This window comes from Lytechinus pictus, chromosome 2 (assembly GCF_037042905.1).
Source record: "Lytechinus pictus isolate F3 Inbred chromosome 2, Lp3.0, whole genome shotgun sequence".
Lineage (NCBI taxonomy): Eukaryota > Metazoa > Echinodermata > Echinoidea > Temnopleuroida > Toxopneustidae > Lytechinus > Lytechinus pictus.
Window position 1 is genome coordinate 26,074,602 of NC_087246.1, and position 23,407 is coordinate 26,098,008.

Below are 23,407 nucleotides of genomic sequence, written 5' to 3' on the forward strand. Positions count from 1 at the left end.
ATGTGGATAAGATTAGCAACACACTCAAGAGTTAGTACTGGAATCACCGCAACACTTCCAGTTGTGTGATTTCATGTTGGATTCATACCTAAAAGTTTCATCTTTAAAAGAAAAAGTTATCATATGGACAGATCATTGTGGTTTAAAGGATGAGTACTAGTCAAAAGATGCTTAGCCACCATATGAACATGACTGTTATGGGTAAAGTCTGAGCCACTCTTAGCTAGCACTAGCAGCTTATCTTATCAACCCCATTCTGTGTCTTTCAGTGTAAAAAAAAACAGGGGATTGAAGAAAGGTGCTTAGATATTGAGTGACCTGAGTAAACTTTTGTTAAGTAAGTCTGAATCTTTGGTAAAGGTTCAATATTGTGAAGAATTATATCTAAAGTTCCAATCGTATAAAAGTATGGTGATTATTTATCATACTTTTTTTATTGATTCTTTGTGAAAAAGACAGTAACTTTATATTTGAGGGAATTTAGCACCCTCAGTAATGTCAGTATAAATTTTCCATTAACAATGCACTTCAAATACTCATCTTACAAATTAAGCCATTGTTTTATCATGAAAATTTTATCCTGAAAATATCAGCTGATTCCTTACTTGAGAAATGGCTTTATACCAAAAAGAAAAATAGACAGTTAATTTTATTTTGGTTTCAGCTGGTTCCTTGCTTTAGAAATGGCTTTATACCAAAAAAACGAGAAAAAACAGTCAGTTAAAATAAATTTTTATATAAAATATACATCAATTGAAACACTTTTTTATGACGTATCATCCACATATTTTTCATTGTTCTTTTTTTTTCAGGGAGACTACGTTTCCATGTTGCTCATCAAATATCTACAGTGTCAGAGCCGACTACTGCCTGTCGTTGTGACAACATTGATCACAAATGTGATAGCTGCTGTTCTTTATTATGTCTTCATTTATGTTTTTGATCTGAAATTAGTGTGAGTGAAAGCTTATAATCATTTCAATTTAGAAAGTAATTGTTGGATCTGAGTTATGGATCTATTCTAATGTCATGTCAAGATGGTAGAAGTATGAATTAAATGCTATATTTCATTGATGAGGATTGCTTTCATGCTATGTTGCAAATTATTAAGTTAACAACAGACAGGACCAATTCATATTTATATAAGAGTTAATACAATTATATCTGAAACCTCCTTTTTAGCTTAATGTTTTTAATAGTAATTCTAAAACTTTCCCTTTGTCTCACCTAAATGAAGTTCAGCAGAGACATACAATAGTAGCCACTTTTTCCTGTTTGTCTGCTAGTTTGTTGGTTCATTAGTCTCTTACAAAAATGGGAAAGTTTTTGTTAAACTTGCCCTCATGTCTTTATTTCTGCATCAATTGTGTTCAGACTTGGGACATATGATCCTTGGGTAATACCACATATGTGTCTATGAATACGATGGGGTCAAATGTCATCTAGGGGTAAAAAGGTCAAATGATATGCGGTTATGTCCATCCTTTTGGAAGTTTTTGTTCAACTTGCTCTCGTTTCTTTATTTCTGCATCAATTGTGTTCAGACTTGGGACATATGATCCTTGACCTTGGATGATACCACAGATGTTGTGTGTATCCATGAAGTTGATGGGGTCAAAGGTCATCTAGGGGTCAAAAAGTCAAGTTTTTGTTCAAACTGTTCTCATTTCCTTATTTTTACATCAATTTTGATCACACTTGGTTCAAATAATCCTTGAGTAATTCTACATGCACGTTCATGAGGATGATGGGGTCAAAGGTCATATTGCATATTTTATTTATCATGAAATCATGCGAGACTCACGGTACGCGAACCACCTTCTTAGTTTATTTACTTGTACTTTTCCTAATTCTTGTTTATGTATGTGTTTTTGTTATTTGTGATGAAGAATAAGTTCTTACCTAAAGCAAAACAGTTTGATTCAGAGAGGTACAAATACTGAACTATTAACATTTTTTCACTGACTCCTGTAGAATAAAGACTATCAAGAAAAATTATGTTGATAAATAATTGATCAATTGAGAAAAAAAAATCCTGTTTTTTATTTTCATCAGAGGCACAGCTATAGCGCAGGTTTTATCACATTACATTCTTACTGGCCTCGTCACTGGCTACATCGTCTGGAAGAAATTACACAAAGAAACCTGGTCAGGTAAGTGTGGGAAAGAAGATGTATCTGTATGCATTTGTATAATACCCCTATAGAAAGTACATGGGCCCATTTTCATGAAACTTGTTGTAATAGCAAATTTGCAATAACAGTTAAAAGCTACTGACATCATTCAATTTGATTGGCGGAAAATAAACTTTTCATAGAAATGGTGCATTTGTTATTATAACATGTCTTTAATATGAAACAGGGCCCAGAAGGAGAAAAACACAAAGAGTAAAAGAACAGACAGAGAGGAAAAAAATATAATAAAAATAAAAAAGAAGGGAAATGAATGCTAGCAATAAAACAGAAAGGAGGAAAACAAATGAAATATGAATTAAGGAAAGGATGAAAGTAATAAATGGAGAAAGAAAAGTAGTGGAAGAATAGAATGTCAGATGAAAAGCTTTTCAAAAGGATTTATGTTATGATAGAGTAGTAGGCCAATCATATCATATGTTTATTGGATCATAGTAATCCTCTCAGGTGCCTGAAGGATTACTCGCATCTGAAATAACAAAAATACATTTTAGTCATATCCTCCAGTGTAATATGTTTCACAATTTGATACCTCCCTAAGGATGGGTAACCTACAGCACTCAATAGAGTATGGCACAAAGATTTGATCAAAAACCTGGCAAACAATGTCTGTATTTTCTAACATTGCTCGGATCATAAGGGCAAATCCTTTAGTGCATTCACCACCTATTCATTTATTGTTATGTATCATTGTTCATTGTATTACTATGGCACGTGTGAAAAAGCTCTGATTGTACCTATGTATGTATTCAGTTGTTGTTTTTTTGTCTGTTGATGTTTCAGGTTGGAGTAAGGAGTGTTTAGACGATTGGATGCCTATCTTCAAGCTTGGTATGGCGGGATGCATGATGGTGTGTCTGGAATGGTGGAGCTTTGATGTTGGGTTCTATCTAGCAGGTAAGTCCCCCTGTATCAATTCAATTCAAAGTCTTTGTTATTTGCATAAGAAATGCACATATAATAAAGATTTAAAAAACACAATATTTTCCAGTTTATAAAACAAACATAAGATATGAAAAAAACAGCATATTCAATATATAAAAAATACACTTCAAAACATTACAAATTAAACGAGAATGAAACCCGAGAAACCAGCTATGCAGCTGACCCTATAATAATACTAAAAACAAAAGAAACAGGCCAGCGAGAGTCTGAGAAAGATGGAACAGACAATGGGAAAGCCATAAGCGTCTGAATACCGAGATCCCAAATCCTATGTAAATCCCCCCCATCGGCTACGCGACCAAGACCCGCGATGCCACACATGCACAGCCTGCCCCCACAGCGATGAGCTATACACTTGCGACACCACAGATCCCGTCTGCAACGCCAAAGGGAGGACCCCACAGCACTAGTGCCCCCGGCATCCGAACGCACATAACCCCTCTCCACTCTCCCACCCATGCCCATACCCCCGCCGATCCCATACCTCAATTCCTCTTATCCATACACAAGCCAACCCGTTCACATGTTTGGAGTAGGGAATATTTAGACGATTAGATGCCAATCTTTAAGGATGTATGATGGTGTGTCTGGAATGGTGGAGCTTTGATGTAGGCTTCTATCTAGCAGGTAAATCTCCCTGTTTCAGATTTGGAAACAGGGATGAAATACCCCGTTCTCATTACCATCCTAAAACTAGTGTACTGGAAACTAACTAGTTTAACATGTAAAGAGAATGGTCAGAGCGGTCATGGACGCAATCTTACAAACCAGTTGAAAACCTCCTTGTGATGTAGTTTTTAAGATCGCTTTGCCTCAAACTGGTTTTAGCGTAAGCGAGGATACAACTGTTCTTCGCATATTTTGAGCGCGCAACTTCACACACTGTGTGTAGAATGTCTACGGTGCGGTTCAGATTTCGCGTGAAACATATCAACTCACTGAGAGTGTTCCTGTGGCAACAAAACCACGTCAGCTTGAAGTGGTTTTGAAAACCACTTTCAAGTGATCAAATGGGAATGCTCCCAGTGATCTCCCAAACTGGTTTCCTGAACCGGTTTCCAGTAAACTAGTTTTAGATAGTATAGTGAGAACAGGGTCTTAGATGGTGTGTCTGGAATGGTGGAGCTTTGATGGAGGCTTCTATCTAGCTGGTCATACCTATTTTCCTTGTCTCAAAAAACATAAATAAATCTTTTTCTAGTTTTAAGAAGGTGTTGCAAGAACAATAATGCAATCAGTGGCAAATATGAATTTCAATTCTGTACTTGATAGATCAATTATAACAAATCAATTTATGCTTCTATTTCAAAAAAGCAGAATTGTGAATATGTAACCTCAAAACAAACAACCGTTATGTTTCAGTGGGATTTGTGATGAAGAGCAAAACAAACCAGGATAGTAGGAGGTTAAAATTATAATTTTCACATCTTGCTATTTACTGATAGGTCATAAATCAAGCTTTATGTCAAAGCATCAGGGTCAGGCTTGGTCGACATGATGCTTTTTTTTGGATTCAATGGCAATGCACCTGTTTTTATTATAAGGCAAAGATTGCAAAATCATAGTCATATTTGTCAAGATAGCTAATACAAACCATGAATAAAGTAAATCTATTTAAAGGTTGTGTCAAATCTCTGCGTTATATATTAATCTCTTTGTAATGGTTAATAAGGATATTTGATTCAACCTTTTTTTTAAGGACATAATGACTGTCATGATGCCTAAATTACCTCACTCTTTGTGATCTGTCCCCTCCCCCCCCCCCCCCCCCCATATTCCAGTGGAAAATGTCTTTTTAAAGAGCTATCACTCCTTCAAGATATGTTAAAATAATCCTGAAAATAATAATATGTGTATTGAACCATCCTATGGTTGACTCTGGCTGGATCTGCTTTTATGACGTTTAGAATTTTAGCTCTTGAGTATCATGGCATGTTATGAATTAGAAATGAAAAAAATGTAACATGTATATATGAGACCTCATTGGACATCTTCAAACATAAATTAATTTTGGCATGAGTCCTATAACACAAAGGTTAATGATTAATTGTATGCTTGGTTTTCATGATTAATTACACATTGTAGAGTGTAGTCCATGCAATCAATCATGAAAAAAATTAATTGCTATTAAGCTTTGAGTATGTGCCCATGAATAAATGTATCCGTATTCTATGATGACTCAAGGTCAACTCTGGAGCAAAAAAATTTAATTATGATCGACAGAACTTCATTCTGAATGATTCATCACTTTTACTTGGAGAGTATTTGTCATTATGCATAAGAAGGAAACATGTTCATTCCATATGTTGACCTTGCTCATATAAAAACACATTGATTTGTCGTAAGGAAGCCAGTGATTGGTACAAGTTCCTGCTTTGTCAATGTACATTAGAAGAGACCTTCCATGTCATGCTGCTAATATTGGCTGTTGTCTCAATTTATCCATGAGGCACGACGATCCCTTCATCAGCTATCTATGGCTAATATTGCAATCTTAAGTGAATTCTTGCACAAATGTCCCTTCATTTCTAAACATACCGAACGTTCAGCAATAACCTTTTGTACGGAATGTGTCACTTCGCCCCCCCCCCCCCCTCCTCCCTCCCCCTTCCCTTGCTCCCACCTTGTCTCTTCCACCCTCTTCGGTTATCATCTTTTTTCCTTTTGTTTCTCCTTGAAAGTTTATTAAATTCTCTTGTTATCATGTGCGTTTCTTTTGTAGGTCGTTCTCTAGATTGTTTCACAGTTTCTGCCATATGTATAGAATGTTGCTTCATTGAGACTTTGCTGTAGATACCTCGTTTATTTATGTCTGTATTGACAATCATAAAAAATTCAGATTTACACAGTAAGAAATTCATACATATCACAATTTTGAACACAAAATTAATGGAGGTTAGGGTAATTGACCACATTTCAAAGGAAATTAATATAAATGAAATTAAACATGAAAATGTGAATATTGTGGCTTGGGCTAGAAAAAAGCATCTTGACTCTAGCCCTGGTAGAAACTGAGGGCGAGTTCACCCTGATAATAAAATTGGTTTGGATTCCACCCTTTGCATAGCTGCAAAGGGTGGAATCCAAACCAATTTTGTCCTATATTTTATTCTATATATTTTAGATATTCATATTTTGAACATTGATTTTAATTAGCAGAATGAAAGTGACTGTTTTATTGATGTAATTTGATCTGTATCTAGGTTTACTTGATGAGGAATCAATTGGAGCTCATGCTATCATCATGTACACAGCTACTACAGGTTACATGGTGAGTTATAAAGATTATATTCCCACTGCACACTACATGATCTGACTGAAATGAGATAGGGTTTTCCATTATTTATTAAATTAAAACAAGCAAAATCATATTTCTTGAGGGTGAAAATATGAAAAAGAACACATAGGCCCGTATTCTGGACTCTGGTTTATATTAAACCTTGGTTTTAAGTTGTGGTTTAACTATGGAGAGCCAAGTGGGGCACAAATCTCTAACAGTACACATTCAATTTATTAACTCACATGACATTCAACTTGTTCATAACTGTCTGGGAATGATAACTGAAGTATTTTTCTTCATTATGAAAGCAAAATGAGACAAAAAAGTAAGATAAGAAATACACAATATAAACAGAATTTTTGAATTTTGGCTCCCCATAATTTTAGTACAGAGTTAGACCGCGGTCTAAGTTAAACCTGGTGGGTGTTTCATAAAGCTGCTCGTAAAGTTACGCATGACTGGAACCTGTTCTTGGGTCATAACTCAATTACATAGGGATATCAGATAGCACAAGAGAGGATCACCAGTCGTGCGTAAAGTCATTCGTATCTTACGAACAGCTTTATGAAGCACCCACCAGATTTCAGAATACGGGCCATAGAGAACAAAAAATATAAGTATCATATTGGAAGTTCATGCAAACTCAATTGCAATTGCTTTCCAATTCCACAATTGAGATAGTAAGATTATTGACTTAGCTTTTATATACATCTATAGGTCTACCTTATTTTGTTTAGACACCACCATTGCTTAATTACCAGATCCTGAGATCACTCTCAAAGCAATCTACCATTCAAAATGTGTTGAAGACAAGCCACATTCATTTAAGCCTCATGTTCTTCTTTGAAGATTGTCTGAAGCTCTTGAAATGTTCCCATCACCTTTTAAGTTGCTGCAAACATAGAAATATTTGGCACTTCAGCCGAAATCCTTTAAATCCTTGAACAATGAAATAGTATTTGCTGATCTAACATGCTGTTACATTGTGCTTCTTATGGAGCAAGGTTACATTACTCGTAAATGAGATCCGACAGGGTAGCCTTTCAACTAATCTTTACCTCCCATGTTGAGATGAAGACATGTTGCACAATCAGTAAGGCACCTGGCATCTAGGGATTGCCAATTTGATAAGCTTCATCAAATATAGGATAAAAACTGATGATTTCTATTTGTTAAAAAATGATGCTGAGGTTAGAATAAAAAGTCTAGGCAAATAAAAAAAAGAGAAGGAAATAGGGATAGTGGTCATGCTTCTGTACACCAAATAAGGTATTTAGTGAAACCTCCATTTTCCTTTTTGACATCAAAAATATAATTCTGTAGCACTGATCATTATGAATATCGCACAATTGTTGTGAAATATTTATAAATTTTGCTTCAAACACTAGAATCAAAGTAGAATTATAGACAGGCTATTTTGTGTGTAGCTGGATAAATTATGATTGAAGAAACAGTGACTGTGATTTTGTTGGAAACCATAGTTTGTACCACACCCCTATTGTAATCCTGATTCATGAGTATCTAGGGTCGAGATACAGAAGGACGTAACTTAATTTTTAGCCAGTTTGAGATAATGATATCCACATAATAACACGTCCTGCAGATAAGAAAGCTTTAAAGTCTTAAATTCAGTTCAACTTTTTATTGCCTATCAACTGAAACAACACTTCAACATAACCCAATAGATTTACTTTAATATTACTTCTCTCAAAATCATTGTTTTCAGTTAAGTCCTTCTGTAAGTCAACCCTTGTCATAATGGGTTGCAAGTATGTTGTTATTATAACTTGTTTTTATAATACCTGTCCAGTTTCCATATGGTATTGGCATAGCAGCATCAATCAGGATTGGAAATAGCCTTGGCGCTAAGAAGCCAGGTATCGCCCATGTTGCATCAGTAGCCTCATTATCACTTGGAGGTAAGCCAATCTAGAATTCAATTCAAATCTGGTAGGAGGTTAGTACTTAAGCTATCCCTTTTAATTATTTCTTCAATGTAATTCTGATGTTTGAAATATTGTCCTATTTTCATTATTATTTTTGCTGATTTGTGTACATATACTCTGTCAAGACCAGTAGATTGGCTGAGGTTTATCTATTTTTATTTTCAAGGTACGTGTGTATCGAGTACAGTATGCAAGTGTTAATGTTCTCCCTCACAATCATGTCTGGGGTTTTTTTTTTCTTTCCTTTTCTATCAAGATCTATTTTGTAAGATGCTGTGCTTACAATGTTCATATGACAATAACTGATTGCATATTTTTTTTAATAGAAATACATGTAGTATACAATAAAAAGCATATCTACCGAACACACAGTTGTCGGTGAGTGATGCTTACTTGCTTTTAGTATAGCACCAACTATTGAAAATGCAGAATGATTATGACGTTAATGATGTATGTAATTATTACAAGCAATTGTTTTTCAAATTTTCTTTTCAATTTCAACTTGAATGTACAATATAGTTAATAGTATATTTTGACTGCCTTTTCAAGAATCCATCTTGTTTGTCATTGGTAATATGTAGGTAATTACATGTCAATATTATTTTTATGATGTTATCTATATTCTGAATACAAAACCGGACAATGGACAGAGAATTTCAGGGGAATAATTGTTGCTATACCCATTACAAATTACAGGTTAAATATCGCAAGATCTGGGCTTGGTATGTTTATGATTATCATGTAAATGTCTATGACACTTTTAAGGCACTAATAACATTACATGTGCATGAAATGTATTTGTTTTAACAGTTTTAATTTACCAGTATTATGTGTATGTCTTTTTCTAAAACATGTCCAACACATACGGTGACAGTAAAAGCAACAAATAAAGAAACCAAAAGAGAGAAGAAAATTACTATTATACATTTTGTGCTGTACTAGTTAAGCTGTCTATTACATCAGTTTGTAAATAAACCATGACATGTGACTGACTGCATGGATATATATCTATTCATAACAGCATGTTTTGTGTTTATAATGGTTGTTAATTCTTCTCTTGTATTTTTGACTTTTTTATATACATGTATATCTTCAACAATTTCTAAATCTCATGCACTTTTACAGTGTAATTTTAAGGTTCATTAGTACAACTAGTTACTTTTCAAGAGCATTATTGTTATTTGAATAACTTGTCCAAAAATAATTTAACATAATACAAATAAGATGTATTTATTCATAAGCTAAACTTCCTTAAAATGTATTGATAATTAGTGTATTAATGTCATTCTTTCATGTTTTCACATGTAACACTGTTTTCAAGATTACAAAATTATTAAATTTATAAGCAAATTATTATTTTTTAATGTCATTTTACATTCTCCTATTGAGGAATCCATCCTTGGATTTACTTTTTTGGTTAAAAAAAGAGAGGAGGAATTTGTGAAAGAAGTTTGACAAGATAAAAATAAAGTTATGGTTGTTTCAAATCCCAAATTTGCAATTTAGTGAGTAGATAATGACAATTGTAAAGTACAAAGCTCTTATTTGTTGTATACTTTTGTACCTTTTCCTCAGGGCAGTATGTCACATTTAACATAGATAGCACATTGTTATGTCCTCACAAAAGGAAAATATTCTGAGTAAGCAGCATTTCAAAAAGGATTACTGTTTAGTCATTTTGTGAATTGGAGTGAATTGAGAAATTGTATATGTAAAGACATTGCAACTTTCTATAAGCCAAAACAAATCTTATCTATTGAATTATTTGTTTGGTTATTTTCAGATTTTTTTCCTATTAACTTTCTATTTTGGTTGATTCTTCTTTACAAGTAATAATCATATTTAATAGCAAGCACATGCAAATCAATTAATATCTACCAATTAATCAATTTATCTTTATTTAAGAAACCCATATCTGTTGTAAGGGTCCACTCTTGTTCATCACATCTTTTATAATTTGTAAATTATTGAAAACAATTTTTTTTTTAAATGGGGTAGTTTATATATATTTTTATTTGTGTGTTTTCCTTTTCAGTTGTTGCTGCTGTTATCCTGGCTATCTTGTACATCTCACTCAAAGATTTGATTCCATACCTATTCACATCAGAAAGGTAAGATAGTTGAATTGTATCAAGTTTGTTGTGTTTAAACCATGATCTAGTATGAATATTAATCTTTATATTTGATTTTTGAGAAAGAATTATGGCTATTCATGCAAGGAAAAATAAAGCTGTCAATCAATCAGAGCCAGCAAGTGAACGCAGTAATACAATCAATTGTATTTGTCAATTGTAGAATTTCAATGGTAAATCAAAATCATTAATGCGTGCACATTTTTTCAATGTTATGCAGTAACCAATTAGAATGTTTTTTTATTTGTATGTTTTTTATTTACGATGATCATGTGTTTGAGGACTCAGATGGGAAAATTGGAATGTTACCAATTTAGCATCAGTTTAACCTTTACCTTTGATTGACAGCCCTACACTGTCTTCCATTATCACTTTGGAGTTTGGATTTTATTATCATCATGAGGATTTGAATAGGGAATATTTACTGTCACGATATTGCACATTTGTCCATGCTAGCTTGCAGTTAATCTTACATTGTCTGATAGGTCAGTATGAGAGGTGAAAGATAAAAGCTCTAATCAATACAGTGCTTTAACAGGGTCAGGAGACAATGGCTTAATCATGGCTGAGGGATAATCTATATGACTACCTAGGGAGAGATTTTAAGAAGGATGGACTGATTGGATTTGTATTATTAATCCATATAAGATCAAAGGGAATCACCCATGTGTGGGGTTAAGAGCAATGGAACAGAAGGCTAGCTATGCATGGTAATCCTTCATCCAGTGCCAGATTACTGAGACGATTCTGTGACATTTGCTCCGGCAACAATTGCACGTTAAGCCAAACATAAAATCTAACCTACAAAACTAAATAAACCCTAATCGTTATCTTGATATTATTCTGAATCTTGTGATGAAAATAATCAAAATTGCATCGCTGATATATTCATACAATATAATACAGATATTGACTGATAGGATGTGTGATATTTTATGATATTCCCCTTTGTATCCCACAATAAAAAGGCACAATGTGCTACACTCACAAAGGTTATTGCAATATTGGGGAATTTTACAGTTAGGCACATTTGATAATTTCTTGTTGATTTGGGGGCAATATTTTGATATGTTATTTTGATGTATTCAATTATTTTATCTATTTGGGTATTGTGGATTTATTGATTCAACACTTTTATATTGAACATTATCCATTTTCTCAGGATTGTAATAAGAGCTTTTACTCTATCTGGCAGCATAGTGGAATGTACATGTATACATTCAGTCACTTATAACATGTAGCATTGTCTTTTCTGTTCTTGTCATGATCTATCATTCCAAATCTAGGTTGAATCTCTTGATATGAGGTCAATGCAATTCATATATTTTGTTAATAAACATACCCAGATAATCATGTTAATTTTTATGTATTGTTTTCATACAGCCTCACAGTAAAGCTAGCCTCTTCCATTCTACCCATATGTGCCATGTTTGCATTGCTGGATGCCACTGCTGTAAGTATGATGGAATCTACTGTATCATCCTATTGAATGATGTACAATAAAACTGAGACATTACTAAACTTAAAGGGGAAATTCACCTTGAACCTCTAAAAAATTATATTTAGGCATTTTATATTACATAACATATGGGGTAGCTGCTAGTATATGGCGTCGTTAATCAAAAATTTAAAATGCAAAAGACTTTCTTAATCTTTTATGGATTTACCTCAAACCTTCACCAATATTTTTTATTATTATTTCTGTTTTTTTTTTTACTGTAAAGTTTTTGTCATGGTGAATTTTCCCTTTAAAGATAAATGAAGGTAGATGCAGTAAACACTGATTTCATGAGAATGCCTACAAAACCAAGATTAATTGACACTATATCATCCTAGATCTAGATCTGGGACCCGTTTCATAATGGACTCGCAACTGTTGTAACTTTGCCATTATGGCAACTATCATGGTAACCTTGATTCGGATTGGCTGACGAGCCCTGTTACCATAATGGCAAAGTTACAACAGTTGTAAGTCTTTTATGAAACGGGGCCCCTGGTACAGTTACATGTACGGAACTTTGTGAAATCATAAAATCTAAGCTGAAAAACAATTGTAAAAACTGTAGATCGCCAACGCAGAAAAGCACATGAGGTACAGTGTATTATTATTGCTTGGAAAAAGACCAGACAATGTGCTTGAATCCCATGCTTGTATTGCTAGTTTCTCAGTAATTGCTCAATTTGTTCCAGAATCATTTGGCACATAATGTTATATTTAGGCAAACAGACACTTTGCTGGTCATTTTATTGGATTCTGTATGAACTTATTTTTACATTTTTCTTTAAATCACAAAAAAATATAAATGTTTACTATAAATGTAGAGTGGCAATGAAGTAAACATTCCATGATTGTAATAAATTCATTTAAAGAAAGCCTCAAGTATTTCTTTAACTGATTTGCAGCATTTAAAGTACTTGACGAACTAGGTGTATAGTGAAAGGAATTATTTTTCTGGGGATGAAAATTCATCTTTGACTTGATCTATATTTGAGGAAAATTTTATTTTAAAAGTATGGAATCTCAAGATATGAATAATCAGTGGTTTGTATTGTGAAAGATTCTGAGTGAAAAACAAGATGCCATGCTTTTATGCTATCATGTTTGTGCCTCTGTATTATATGATCAAAAGAGGAAATGTGTTCGATCTCTTTACCATCTTGAGGTTTATTGTGTTCTTGTCCCTTGATATTATTTCCTGTTTTTAAAGTTAAAGGAGAATGAAACTCTTGGAGCAAGTTAGCTTTTGTGAAAGCAGAAAAATCTAAGAATAAGATCAACAAAAGTTTGAGTAAAATAGGACTAGCAATAGAAGAGTTATGATCATTTGAATGTCGAGATCACTAATGCTATGGAGATCCTCCCATTGGCGATGCGACCAAGATCTATGATGTCACAGATGAACAACTCTCCCCTTTCGGACACTGAAAATATACCCCAAAACATCTCTTTTTGCTCATTCTAATCATATGACAAACGATTCATCAATGATATAATGTTGTGAAGCCTCTGTAATTGTCCTCTCATAAAGAGAACACCTCACCTTGTGATAGATTCTATAAAAGTGAGAATATAAGTGAAATAAGTACTAAAGTAATGAGGGAGTTGTACGTGTGTGACATCACAGATCTTGGTCGCATTGCCAACAGGAGGATCTACATGGCATTAGTGATCTCAATATTCAAATGCTCATAACTTTCTTATTATTCATTCAATCTTCCTCAAATTTTCAACAATATGTTTCTTTGATTTTTCTCTTTGATATGGATTCAGCTGGTTTCAAGGGTTTCATTCTCCTTTAATGGTTTTGGTTCATGTTGGTTTTTAGACGGTGTGTGGTGGAGTGATTCGAGGTACAGGTCGGCAGGTAGTGGGGGCAGTAGTCGACCTCTTGGGATATTATCTCATAGGGCTCCCTCTTGGAATCTCGCTCATGTTTCCACTTCATAAAGGGATCTATGGTATGTACAGACAGCTGAAAATCCATTCACTTTTTATTTACTTTAATTCTATGCAAGTAGCTAGCATTTAAACAAACCAATGAGATTTCCATTTTGTTTGGAATAATTGTTCAAATTTCATCATTAAACACCCATGTTTAGATTATTTTGTTGACTGAAATTGGTTTAATTTCATGCAAGTAGGCTAGTAATAATATCACAAAAATAAAGCAGTTTCTATTTGTTTTGCAATAGTTGTTTTTTAACTTTATTATTTTATTTAATATAGTGTAGTGGTTTCACAGTACACCATTTTTTCTTATGTGGTCCTGAAAAGGGCCACCCAAATTCGATATTTTGACAAGAGCGTTATTGTCGTCTTCAGGAGAATTTGATTGATTCTCCTGAAGATGACAAGAACACACTTGTCAAAAAATCCAGTTTTGGGTGGTCTTTTTCATTCTCCTGAAGACGACAAGAATGTACTTGTCAAAACGTCAATATTGGGTGGTCCTTTTCAGGACCAACACATACCCACAAAAAAATACATAGTGTACCGTGAAACCACTGCACGCTTCTTTGCCATGGAAACCTTCAGAAATTACATTACAAAAAGATATTTCAATATCCATGTGGAAACTATTTTGTATATTGTTATCTGAAGTCATCACAATCAATTTGTCTTTGTCTAACACAATCAGTTAGATTATATTGAAGATTTCCACATTTGCCTTGTAAATTGAATAATAGTCCATGTTTCATATGTACTGTTAAATAATTTAACATAATTTTTTTAATTTTTCATGTTGAAAATATGTTTATGGGTAGAGGAAGTTGAAGAAGTCTAGTGAAAGCATGATAGTTTTCTGATGATTATCTTTCAGGTTTTTGGAGTGGTATGACATTGGGGTTATTCATCCAATCTCTCTTCCTTGTTGTCTTCACTCTCCGATTAAGTTGGAACAATGAAACAAGAAAGGTATGATTTTGTTTTAGGATGAGTTCACCTCATTTCCCCCATGATCAAGATATTGCACAAAATCACTTATATAGATCTACTCAAAGGCCCGTATTCTGAAGTCGAGTTTAACTTAGACCATGGTCTAACTCTGTGCTAAAATTATGGGTAGCCAATCGCATCAAAGTGTTGTATACATTGCATGTTTATGTTTACTGTGCTCCTTCTATATTCTTTGATGGTGAAGACAATTATCTTATTTATCCTTCCCAGACAGTTAAGAATGTTTCAAGAGCCAAATTAGGGGATACATTGAACCTTTACTGTTAGAGATTTATGTCACAACTGACTTTCCATAGTTAAACCTCAACTTTAGACCAGAGTTTAAATTAAACCTGATTTCAGAATACGGGTAAAAGAATTAAAACCACATTACATCAAATGGCGGTATGACCTAAACAACTATACTGATCAGAGTTTGCAATCAAGAATTTACAATTTCATTTTTCCATAACATATTGTTTTCTGCAGTTCAAACATTTCTACTAGAAATAGTTTATCTGAGACATTCTCATGAATGACAAGTTTAACTTCTTCAGGCCAAAGTTCTACAAGTATTTTGAGAAAGTGAAATAATCCATCAAAGATCACTCTAAAATGTAAATGTAGGAATTTTTTGGGGAGGGGGAGGGTCTTGTTAAGCATTTTCAATTACTGTGTTGTTTTGGGGTGTTATGAGTTTGTGCAGTGTGAATAATGCTCTTGCCTATTTTAGCAGTCTCATTCATGCATTATTTCATTTTGTATATTTCCTGTTCTGCTGTATGAACTTGTATGAATAAACTATAGGCAACCTAACTCAAATGTTTGTGGTCCATTGCATTATTATAATCTCCATTATGTATATCTTACAGGCACAGAAAAGAATTAGACAAGCGGGGTTACATGAAGAGGAGACATGTGCTCCTATCAGCTCAAATCATCACGCTGCCTCTCAGACAGAGCTGGAAGGAGACGAGGAAGAAGAGTTAATAACAACCAATGGACGTGATAATGGTTCAAGCGATGGAAACCCTCCCATAGGAAACGGATACTCTAATGGATTCTGTATGAAAGACAAACAGCCCGGTACTGTAGTGGATTCCAGTTCAAATACAGAAGGGTACTACGGCGATGATCAGTGCGACGGTATCAGACCGGTGCCTCTGCACGATTACCTTCAAGTCAGGACTGATGAAGGTAGTGCGGAGGAACCCAACACGAGTGCAAATAACAGCTCCTCATTTCATCAGAACGGGAACATCGTGTGCAGCGAGGTCACCAAAATGGAAGAAGCCTCCAGGGACTTGCCAGGGAAGACATCGGTGTGGGAGCTTGTACAATTGCGTGTCATGATTTTATGTCTTTGTTTTGTCTACCTTGGACTTGCCATCATTTGTCGAGTGCTGGTGGTGCCTGATTTGAGGGCAATCGCCATCGAGAGAGAAATGTCGTTGGCCAATCTCACCAACGTCACATCAATATTTTCACCTACGGAGGCTGTTCAGTATACTGAGTTGTTTTAGAAGCATTGGTTGTGCAAAAACAACTGGATTTCAACCTCGTATTAAAGAGAAATATATATTAGATGTTTTATTAAAATGAACACTAATTGAACTGTCCACCTCGACATTATACAGAGAAAATTAATGTTCAAACCATTACTTAAAGACTGCCTTCACTACTGCCAATGAGAGGTGTCTCTTATTATGTTCATACTTGCTTAATATCAGGCATATGACTAAACTCTCCAATTGAATATTCACATTCATTGATTCAGTCTACTTATGATAAAAGCAGGGAAATGTTTTTTGATTTCTGATTCTTCAGAAACCTCGAGGTGTTCCATTGGTACTGTGTACTAAGTTAGTAGCACATAAATCCTATGATTTTGATAATCTTATGAGGGATTATGATAATCCCATACACTGCATTTAATGCACAAGTGTACCAATTAGTTACAAATACTAATAGACCCTCCCAAATCCTATCATTCTTTATATACTGACGTGATTCTTCTTTCATAGTAAATTGGATTGTCAATTTTCCCTGAATTCCGAGGTACAAGGTCGTGTTACTCAAATTTTGAAATGTATGTATCATTGACCCGTTTATAGAGCTCAACTCTGCCCCACGTCCTAGACAATTTTTTTATTGTTGTCTTATCAAAGCAGAAACACCCTCACAAGATACGTGACATTGTAAATAATACATATCAATCTCGTGCTGCCAAGTATGGCATTGGATAAATCTGTGTTGGATATAAACAGGATGTTTCTGAAAAATATCTGATATTCTCTAGCCTGTAGTCTTGGTGGATACTGCAGCTTTTGTATTGTCTTTATATGAGTCGGATGCTGTTACGCAAAATGTCTGCAATCTGTCTGATACAGAAGACTACAAATTTGCTGCCACCACCTAGACACTGCAGTCTTGTGTTAGTTTTGTTTTCTTTTTATTGATGAATGTCCAGTGGCAGTTTTTTTCTCCAAAAAAATCGCATAAATCCTGGTCAATAAAAATAAAACAACTGAACGCGATACCAGAGAGCATAGGCGGTGGCTGCTTCGGAGCCACATTTATTTTGCATGTGATGCATTGCTGACGTTTCATGTAACTGCATCAGACTTGTAAAGGCAAATACAAACGCTGCAGACTCTGCATAGATTATAGGCTACAACTCTGGTTTTCTATGCATTCATAATTACTATGAATTATGGGTAAATATGACAAGTTCATTTATGATACAATCAGGAATATTGGTACAACTCTTTTGTATGAGAATCATTTAATTTTGACAATTGTAGTAAGATTTTTACCTTTGTATGTTTTTTTTTAGATAATTTCTCTGGTCTGAGATTTATTGTGGATGTACATATTTGAATATTAGTTTCCTAGCAAATTTTATATCATGTTAATATGAAATAAATGCATTTCAGCCTTCATTCTAAGTATTTGTAATATTGACTGAGGTTTTTCAGTTACATTTTAACATTTTAATTTTTTTTCAACAAAATAGAAATGATTTATAGAAATTGAGAATCTTTATCTATATTCATATATTTTCACACTGCATATATTATATTCTGAATTTTCTATTTAAACAGTACTATATTCTCTATTTGTTCATTTTCTGTAAATTTCTAAGTGGTTGTATAATAAAATGATAAATAATGTGATTAAATGTTCATGGTAAACTGCCTGTAAAATGTAAAGAATGAAATGAAATGAAATATTCAGTAAGTCTATGAAATACGAATATGATTAAGAATGTTTGCTGCTGTCTGTATATGAATTGTGTTTTGGTTGGCCCTTTTATCAAGCTTTAGTTTGTGATATTATTGGTACAGTATATGATGAAATGTTCTGTTCACTTATTTTCAACATTGTTCAGAGAAGGGGCATATGTGAAATGTTTTCTATCTACTTTGGTTCTCAATTTTCCCATCCTGATTTTCAAGCTAATACCCAAACCATAAACCAATGGGTAGGGGTGTGAGGGTGCGGGGAGGTCAATTTTCCGCATAACCTTCTTACGTTGCAACCCACCATAAGTCATGTTTAATTCTTTGAAGTCTACCGGTAGTTCATTTTTTAAATATCAAGTTGTATGTAACTTGCACAAGTGATTCTAGGCTTAAAGATCTTCTTTATTATCAATTTTTATTGTAATTAGTAGAATCTGTCGTTCTATTTCATTTCCTGCCATAGTCAGAAAGAACATCGGTGGTTGATTTCATAAAAATTACCATTGATATTAGATCTGTCATGTGTACAATTTATCAATTAGTGTAATTCATAGCAAAGTTACAATTGATACGTGATGGGAACTAAAAGATACTGAATAGATCATGTGATACAATAGAATATGACAATTCTGTCACTAGCACGATATATACTCTTGATGAACACATTCCCTCTTCAGATAATTTTATAGAATAATGCACAAATGATCAATCGATGTGTACTTGTATGAGATACTATTTTTATACCAAGTTTAGCTATTATTATACCTTTTTATCCCAAGGTAAGCTTGACCATTTTTTTTTCTACTTCTTTCAAAGCTACAGCATTGCATGTTTTATACCTGATATCGTTATCCTTGGTGCTTCTCTTTTCTTGCCTTTGTTTTGAAATCTGTTCTTTGAATTTTGTCTGTGCTTTGTAATTTGAGCTCTGAATCTGGATACGTTTGTATATTCCTAACATCTTTTAGCCCCGTTGATAGAGGGGGCTATTCCCTGTAGCATAGCCGTCTAGGGTCGACATTGTAATGGCAGGTTTTATTTCCAACCCTGACACTAGATTTTTTTTTTTCAACTCTACCTTACACTCTTTTTGTATGTACACTGCCGTTTATTCCGTTAGGTGTAAAGTGGAAGCTTGATTTCAGAATGGAGAAGGGTTATAATAACATCATGTCATGCATGGCCTGCTTATAAGGCTTGACTGCTAATCCTCTCTATCAATTTCAGAGAAAAAAATATTTGGAGGTAAAAAGAACTGGGTGTTTCCTTAATTGAATGTATAAATAAAAATGAAATTCTCGCTGAACGTTTGTACATAGCTGGATGTAATATTCATATCTTTTGTTGGCATGTTTTCAGTTTGCAAAAGTGCGTTATGTGATTAATTCAATATGGTGTATAGAATTTACAAGGACATGCCGTTGGCTTAGTATTCTAATGTATATTTGTGAAAACTAATGCTGTTTGTACTGTGTATACATGGAGAATTTCCCTAAATATGAGACGTCGTTTTGTTTCCCTTCATTTCTTCAGTCCCATCAGACCAAGGTTGTCCCCACAATGTATGACTAAGCCAATGCAGTATAAAAATTAAGATTTCTTGTGATAGCTTAAAGGGGCAATTCACCATGATGATAAGTTGGTTTAAATTAAAACAGAAAGATTACAGAAAAAATATTGAAGGTTTGATGAAAATCCATCAAAGAATAAGATTTATGAATTTTTAAGGTTCATTTGAGACAAGATATATGAGCAGCTCCCCTATATATCATGTAATATAAATTCCTACATTAATAAGAATATTTTTCTTATAGAAGGGGATATGAAATGATGTGTCTGATATACCCCCTGCACAAAAAATCTTTCTTTTTTTTAGAAAATGGCATTTTTGTAAATTTATATCATAAACGTATGGAGGAGCTGGTGACAAAATTAATAATTTAAAAAATTATGTAAAAAAAAAAATTATTTTGACAGATTTTCATTTAACATTCACCACTATATTTATTTATTCTGCTTTAAATAAAATCAACTTATCATCAGGGTGAACTTTCCCTTTAAGTTTATCAACCATTTTAACAAGTGCCAAGGGTCAATTTTGAAATATTTTAATTATCTTTTTTAAGGGAGAGAAATCAGACTACACTATATACAATGTCTTTCTCATGCCAGGACCACTTATTATAATTTGGTATTCTCATTGTATTTATGCAAAATATTGATTTTACAATGATTTCAGCTAATATTTTGAAAAAAAAATCATTTTAATAGTCGGAAAGGCAACCTATTGATTATTGTATTTGCCATCTATATAGAATGCACCACTTTATCACAAATTATAGAATGGGTACATTTTGATAATGTATTTTAACCATTCATTGATAACCACATCTTTTTAATTGCATCATTTTTGTCACAATATCCTAAACAGAATACATAACACTTGTGTACATAATTGATATGTGAGCCCCATTTATATGGACAATACGTCTAGAATAAAATAATGGCCAAGTCTATGAGAGTGTTGTGGCTTATGAAGTCTTTATTTCATCTTGCAAGTGTTTCTGTACAATGATAATGCATGAAAATATTAGCCTTGATGTAGGCGAAGCGATCAACCATTTTGGTTTAACTCGGCATGATACATACATGCACACATTAATATCACTGACATTAACATAATAGCTTGCCTTGACAGGCATGCCTTTTAAAATAGATAGTAAAAGAGAAAAATCATCTAGAAATGGGTGCTTTTGCACACAAAAAGGTGTTATTTTATAAATGAAAATGTTTTGAAGAGAATTCTTCCTATCATCTCTGTATTTCTAGCATGAGTTTTGAACATACATTCTGCCCAGGGGAGGAGTGCATTTGTAGAGTAATATTAATACAGGCACTGGCGAATCCAGGGGGGCACAGCCGGCCTGTGCCCCCCCCCCCCTTTTGAGAGGCACAATTAAAATTTGTAATGTAAATATGACGTCTACGCGTAATTTTTTCCTCCTGTAGAGCAGGGATGCATATCATCGTGAATGGGATGCCACCCTTAAATGGCTCGTTCTAGATGCTTATCAGGCTTTTATAACTAATCTTTCATTTCTGATGTTGATTATCATGGCAAGTTAGATAAGAAACAGGAGTGAAGAACACACCTGTCCTGCAATGTCTCTCAATGTGAACCAGATCTCTATCCCACTTTCTGTCCAATTTGTAAAATTATCAAAAATAGTCATTAAGGAAACTGAGCCAGATGGTCAATTCCTGGCTTTTTGCATAACCTGGGAGTTGTTATATAAAGCTGCTGGTATATCATGTCAAGCAAAGTTGACCTCAGTCATTTTCAATCAGATTCGGCACAGTTGAAATATGGTGCTCTGATAAATTTTGGGTACATTGTTATTTGTTATTTATAGATGAGATTATCAGGAAAGCTGTCAAAATTTGTTGAAATGTAAGGACAAAAAATAGGCCCATATTTTGTTTTTAATATTCAAACCATTTATAAATATATGAACATCTTAATGAAATAATACCCAAAGCATTAATTTTATTTTTGCTATATATTTATACTCGACAAATTGAACGTTTACTCAATATTTAAATCACATTTTTATTCGCCAACAGATCAAACTCCTCTCTGTGTAAACATATAATTTGAAGAGGTATATTGAAGTACCGGTAGGAAAAACATTGAAAAGGACCCCCCTCTCCTACCATAATTGCTTTATAGTAAACTTAGCAGATGAGGCATGGCATTCCATCAATATTCATTCTATATTTTTATCTTTTTTGTGACGTTTATAAAGGTTTTCTTTATCCTTGCAAAAAACTAGACATGAAATACCAATTACTTCAAAACAAATGCTTATTATTCAGTATCAAAATGCCATAGTTATGTAGTTGGCACTTGATATTTTGACTTTATTAACAGACAAACTGATATTTTGGTTACTAACAATATTCAAATTCCAAGTTTTTTCATAATTCATGCATGCGTATTATGCCCTTATTGTGACCTCACTCCTTCACCTTCATCCTGATAGATTAATAGATAACAGTTTTATAGTCACATTATGCATAGTGTTTCTCTTTCAAAGTAATTAAATATGGTATTAAAAACACTAGTTTCCTCTTGGGATCTCACTTAATACAACCCTTATTCTTCCCTTCTGCTGTAAATTTGTTGTTTAGCAACATATTCCTTCAATTCGTCAATTCTCATAATCATACCATGCTATCTTAGGAAAAACTTGTCAACCCACAAGACACTCGTGATAATGAACGTTGGTAGCGTTAGTGAAACACCCAAATTGGAAAACTTAATATACCTGCTAATACTGGAAAGGCAACATTTCATCACCGTTTCATGTTGTTTTTTCAACTTAAAAATAAAAAAGGTTTCATAATGTGACAGCTATTTTTGCACCCCTAAGGACTGTTCTTAAAAGACTCCACATTATTACATCGTGCAAGTGGTAAAAATTAGCTTATTACAATAATCAAAATGGTGGTCATGATCCCCAGGTTAAAAGCTGTGCAAAGGGGTTCTCTTAGATGACTACCACTCCAATCTTGAATTCTCAGAAGACAATTTGCTAGGGTGAAGATTGTCGGGAATAACTTTTGATGAGGATTAAAGTTGATGTCAGTTTCGAAACATTTATAAGGAGGTTTCCATGATGACTTATTGATTCTTGAGTGTCCAAGAATCTTGTTGCTATGAGTACTTGGTGCCTGTCCTTTCAAAGTGTTCTTGAGCCCAAGCTGGCATAGGTGCACTGAACTCAAAATCTGGTCCCTGTTAATGATGAAAGATAAGAAGAAAAGAATGAAAATGGTCGATTGCTGGACACTGGTACAGGAGAATCACATAGAATACACCGGGAAATGAAGTAAAGTAATAAAGAGGTGACTTAATGAGTCTACTTCGATTCAAATAAATGTCCATAGAAATGAAGAACATTGCAACTATCATTTTTTTTAATGCATTGGTTGAAATGAATCATTTTGTTGTGACAATATTTGGGAATTCATTGACATTGTAGTTGTGCATTGTATCTCCCCCTTCCATCTTTATATTTACATGAAACAATGAAGTCTTTGTAGGTATGAAATATCAAAATATAACTCTATCACTATCACAATCTAAATATTATTTTTTTAATCAACATGGGCAATTTCATGAAATAATCTACCTTTTTTTTTATGTCTGACCCCCATTCCCCCCAC

General features: G+C 33.8%; 2 protein-coding genes across 2 annotated transcripts in view; one reads left to right on the forward strand and one right to left on the reverse strand.

Moving 5' to 3' along the window:
• LOC129282269 (multidrug and toxin extrusion protein 1-like) lies at positions 1-20,720 on the forward strand. The gene is made up of 11 exons (XM_064095581.1): positions 1-30; positions 813-955; positions 2,056-2,153; positions 2,976-3,089; positions 6,341-6,408; positions 8,228-8,336; positions 10,399-10,474; positions 11,879-11,948; positions 13,822-13,954; positions 14,818-14,912; positions 15,806-20,720. The coding sequence occupies exons 1-11, from the start codon at positions 1-3 to the stop codon at positions 16,454-16,456; spliced, it is 1,587 nt and encodes a 528-aa protein (XP_063951651.1). The 3' UTR covers positions 16,457-20,720.
• Positions 20,703-23,407, reverse strand: part of LOC129254498 (pseudouridylate synthase RPUSD2-like) — a 10,486-nt gene continuing 7,781 nt past the window's right edge. Inside the window, exon 11 of the mRNA XM_064114348.1 lies at positions 20,703-22,976. Coding sequence (XP_063970418.1) covers positions 22,896-22,976 — 81 coding nt within the window. The 3' untranslated portion in view covers positions 20,703-22,895. The remainder of the gene's footprint in view (positions 22,977-23,407) is intronic.

Excerpts from the sequence above, each read along its gene's own strand:
- LOC129282269 (XM_064095581.1), top strand. The coding sequence starts at position 1 with ATGTGGATAAGATTAGCAACACACTCAAGA. Across the intron at positions 11,949-13,821 it reads CATTGCTGGATGCCACTGCT|ACGGTGTGTGGTGGAGTGAT; the intron begins GTAAGTATGATG and ends GTTGGTTTTTAG. Across the intron at positions 13,955-14,817 it reads ACTTCATAAAGGGATCTATG|GTTTTTGGAGTGGTATGACA; the intron begins GTATGTACAGAC and ends ATTATCTTTCAG.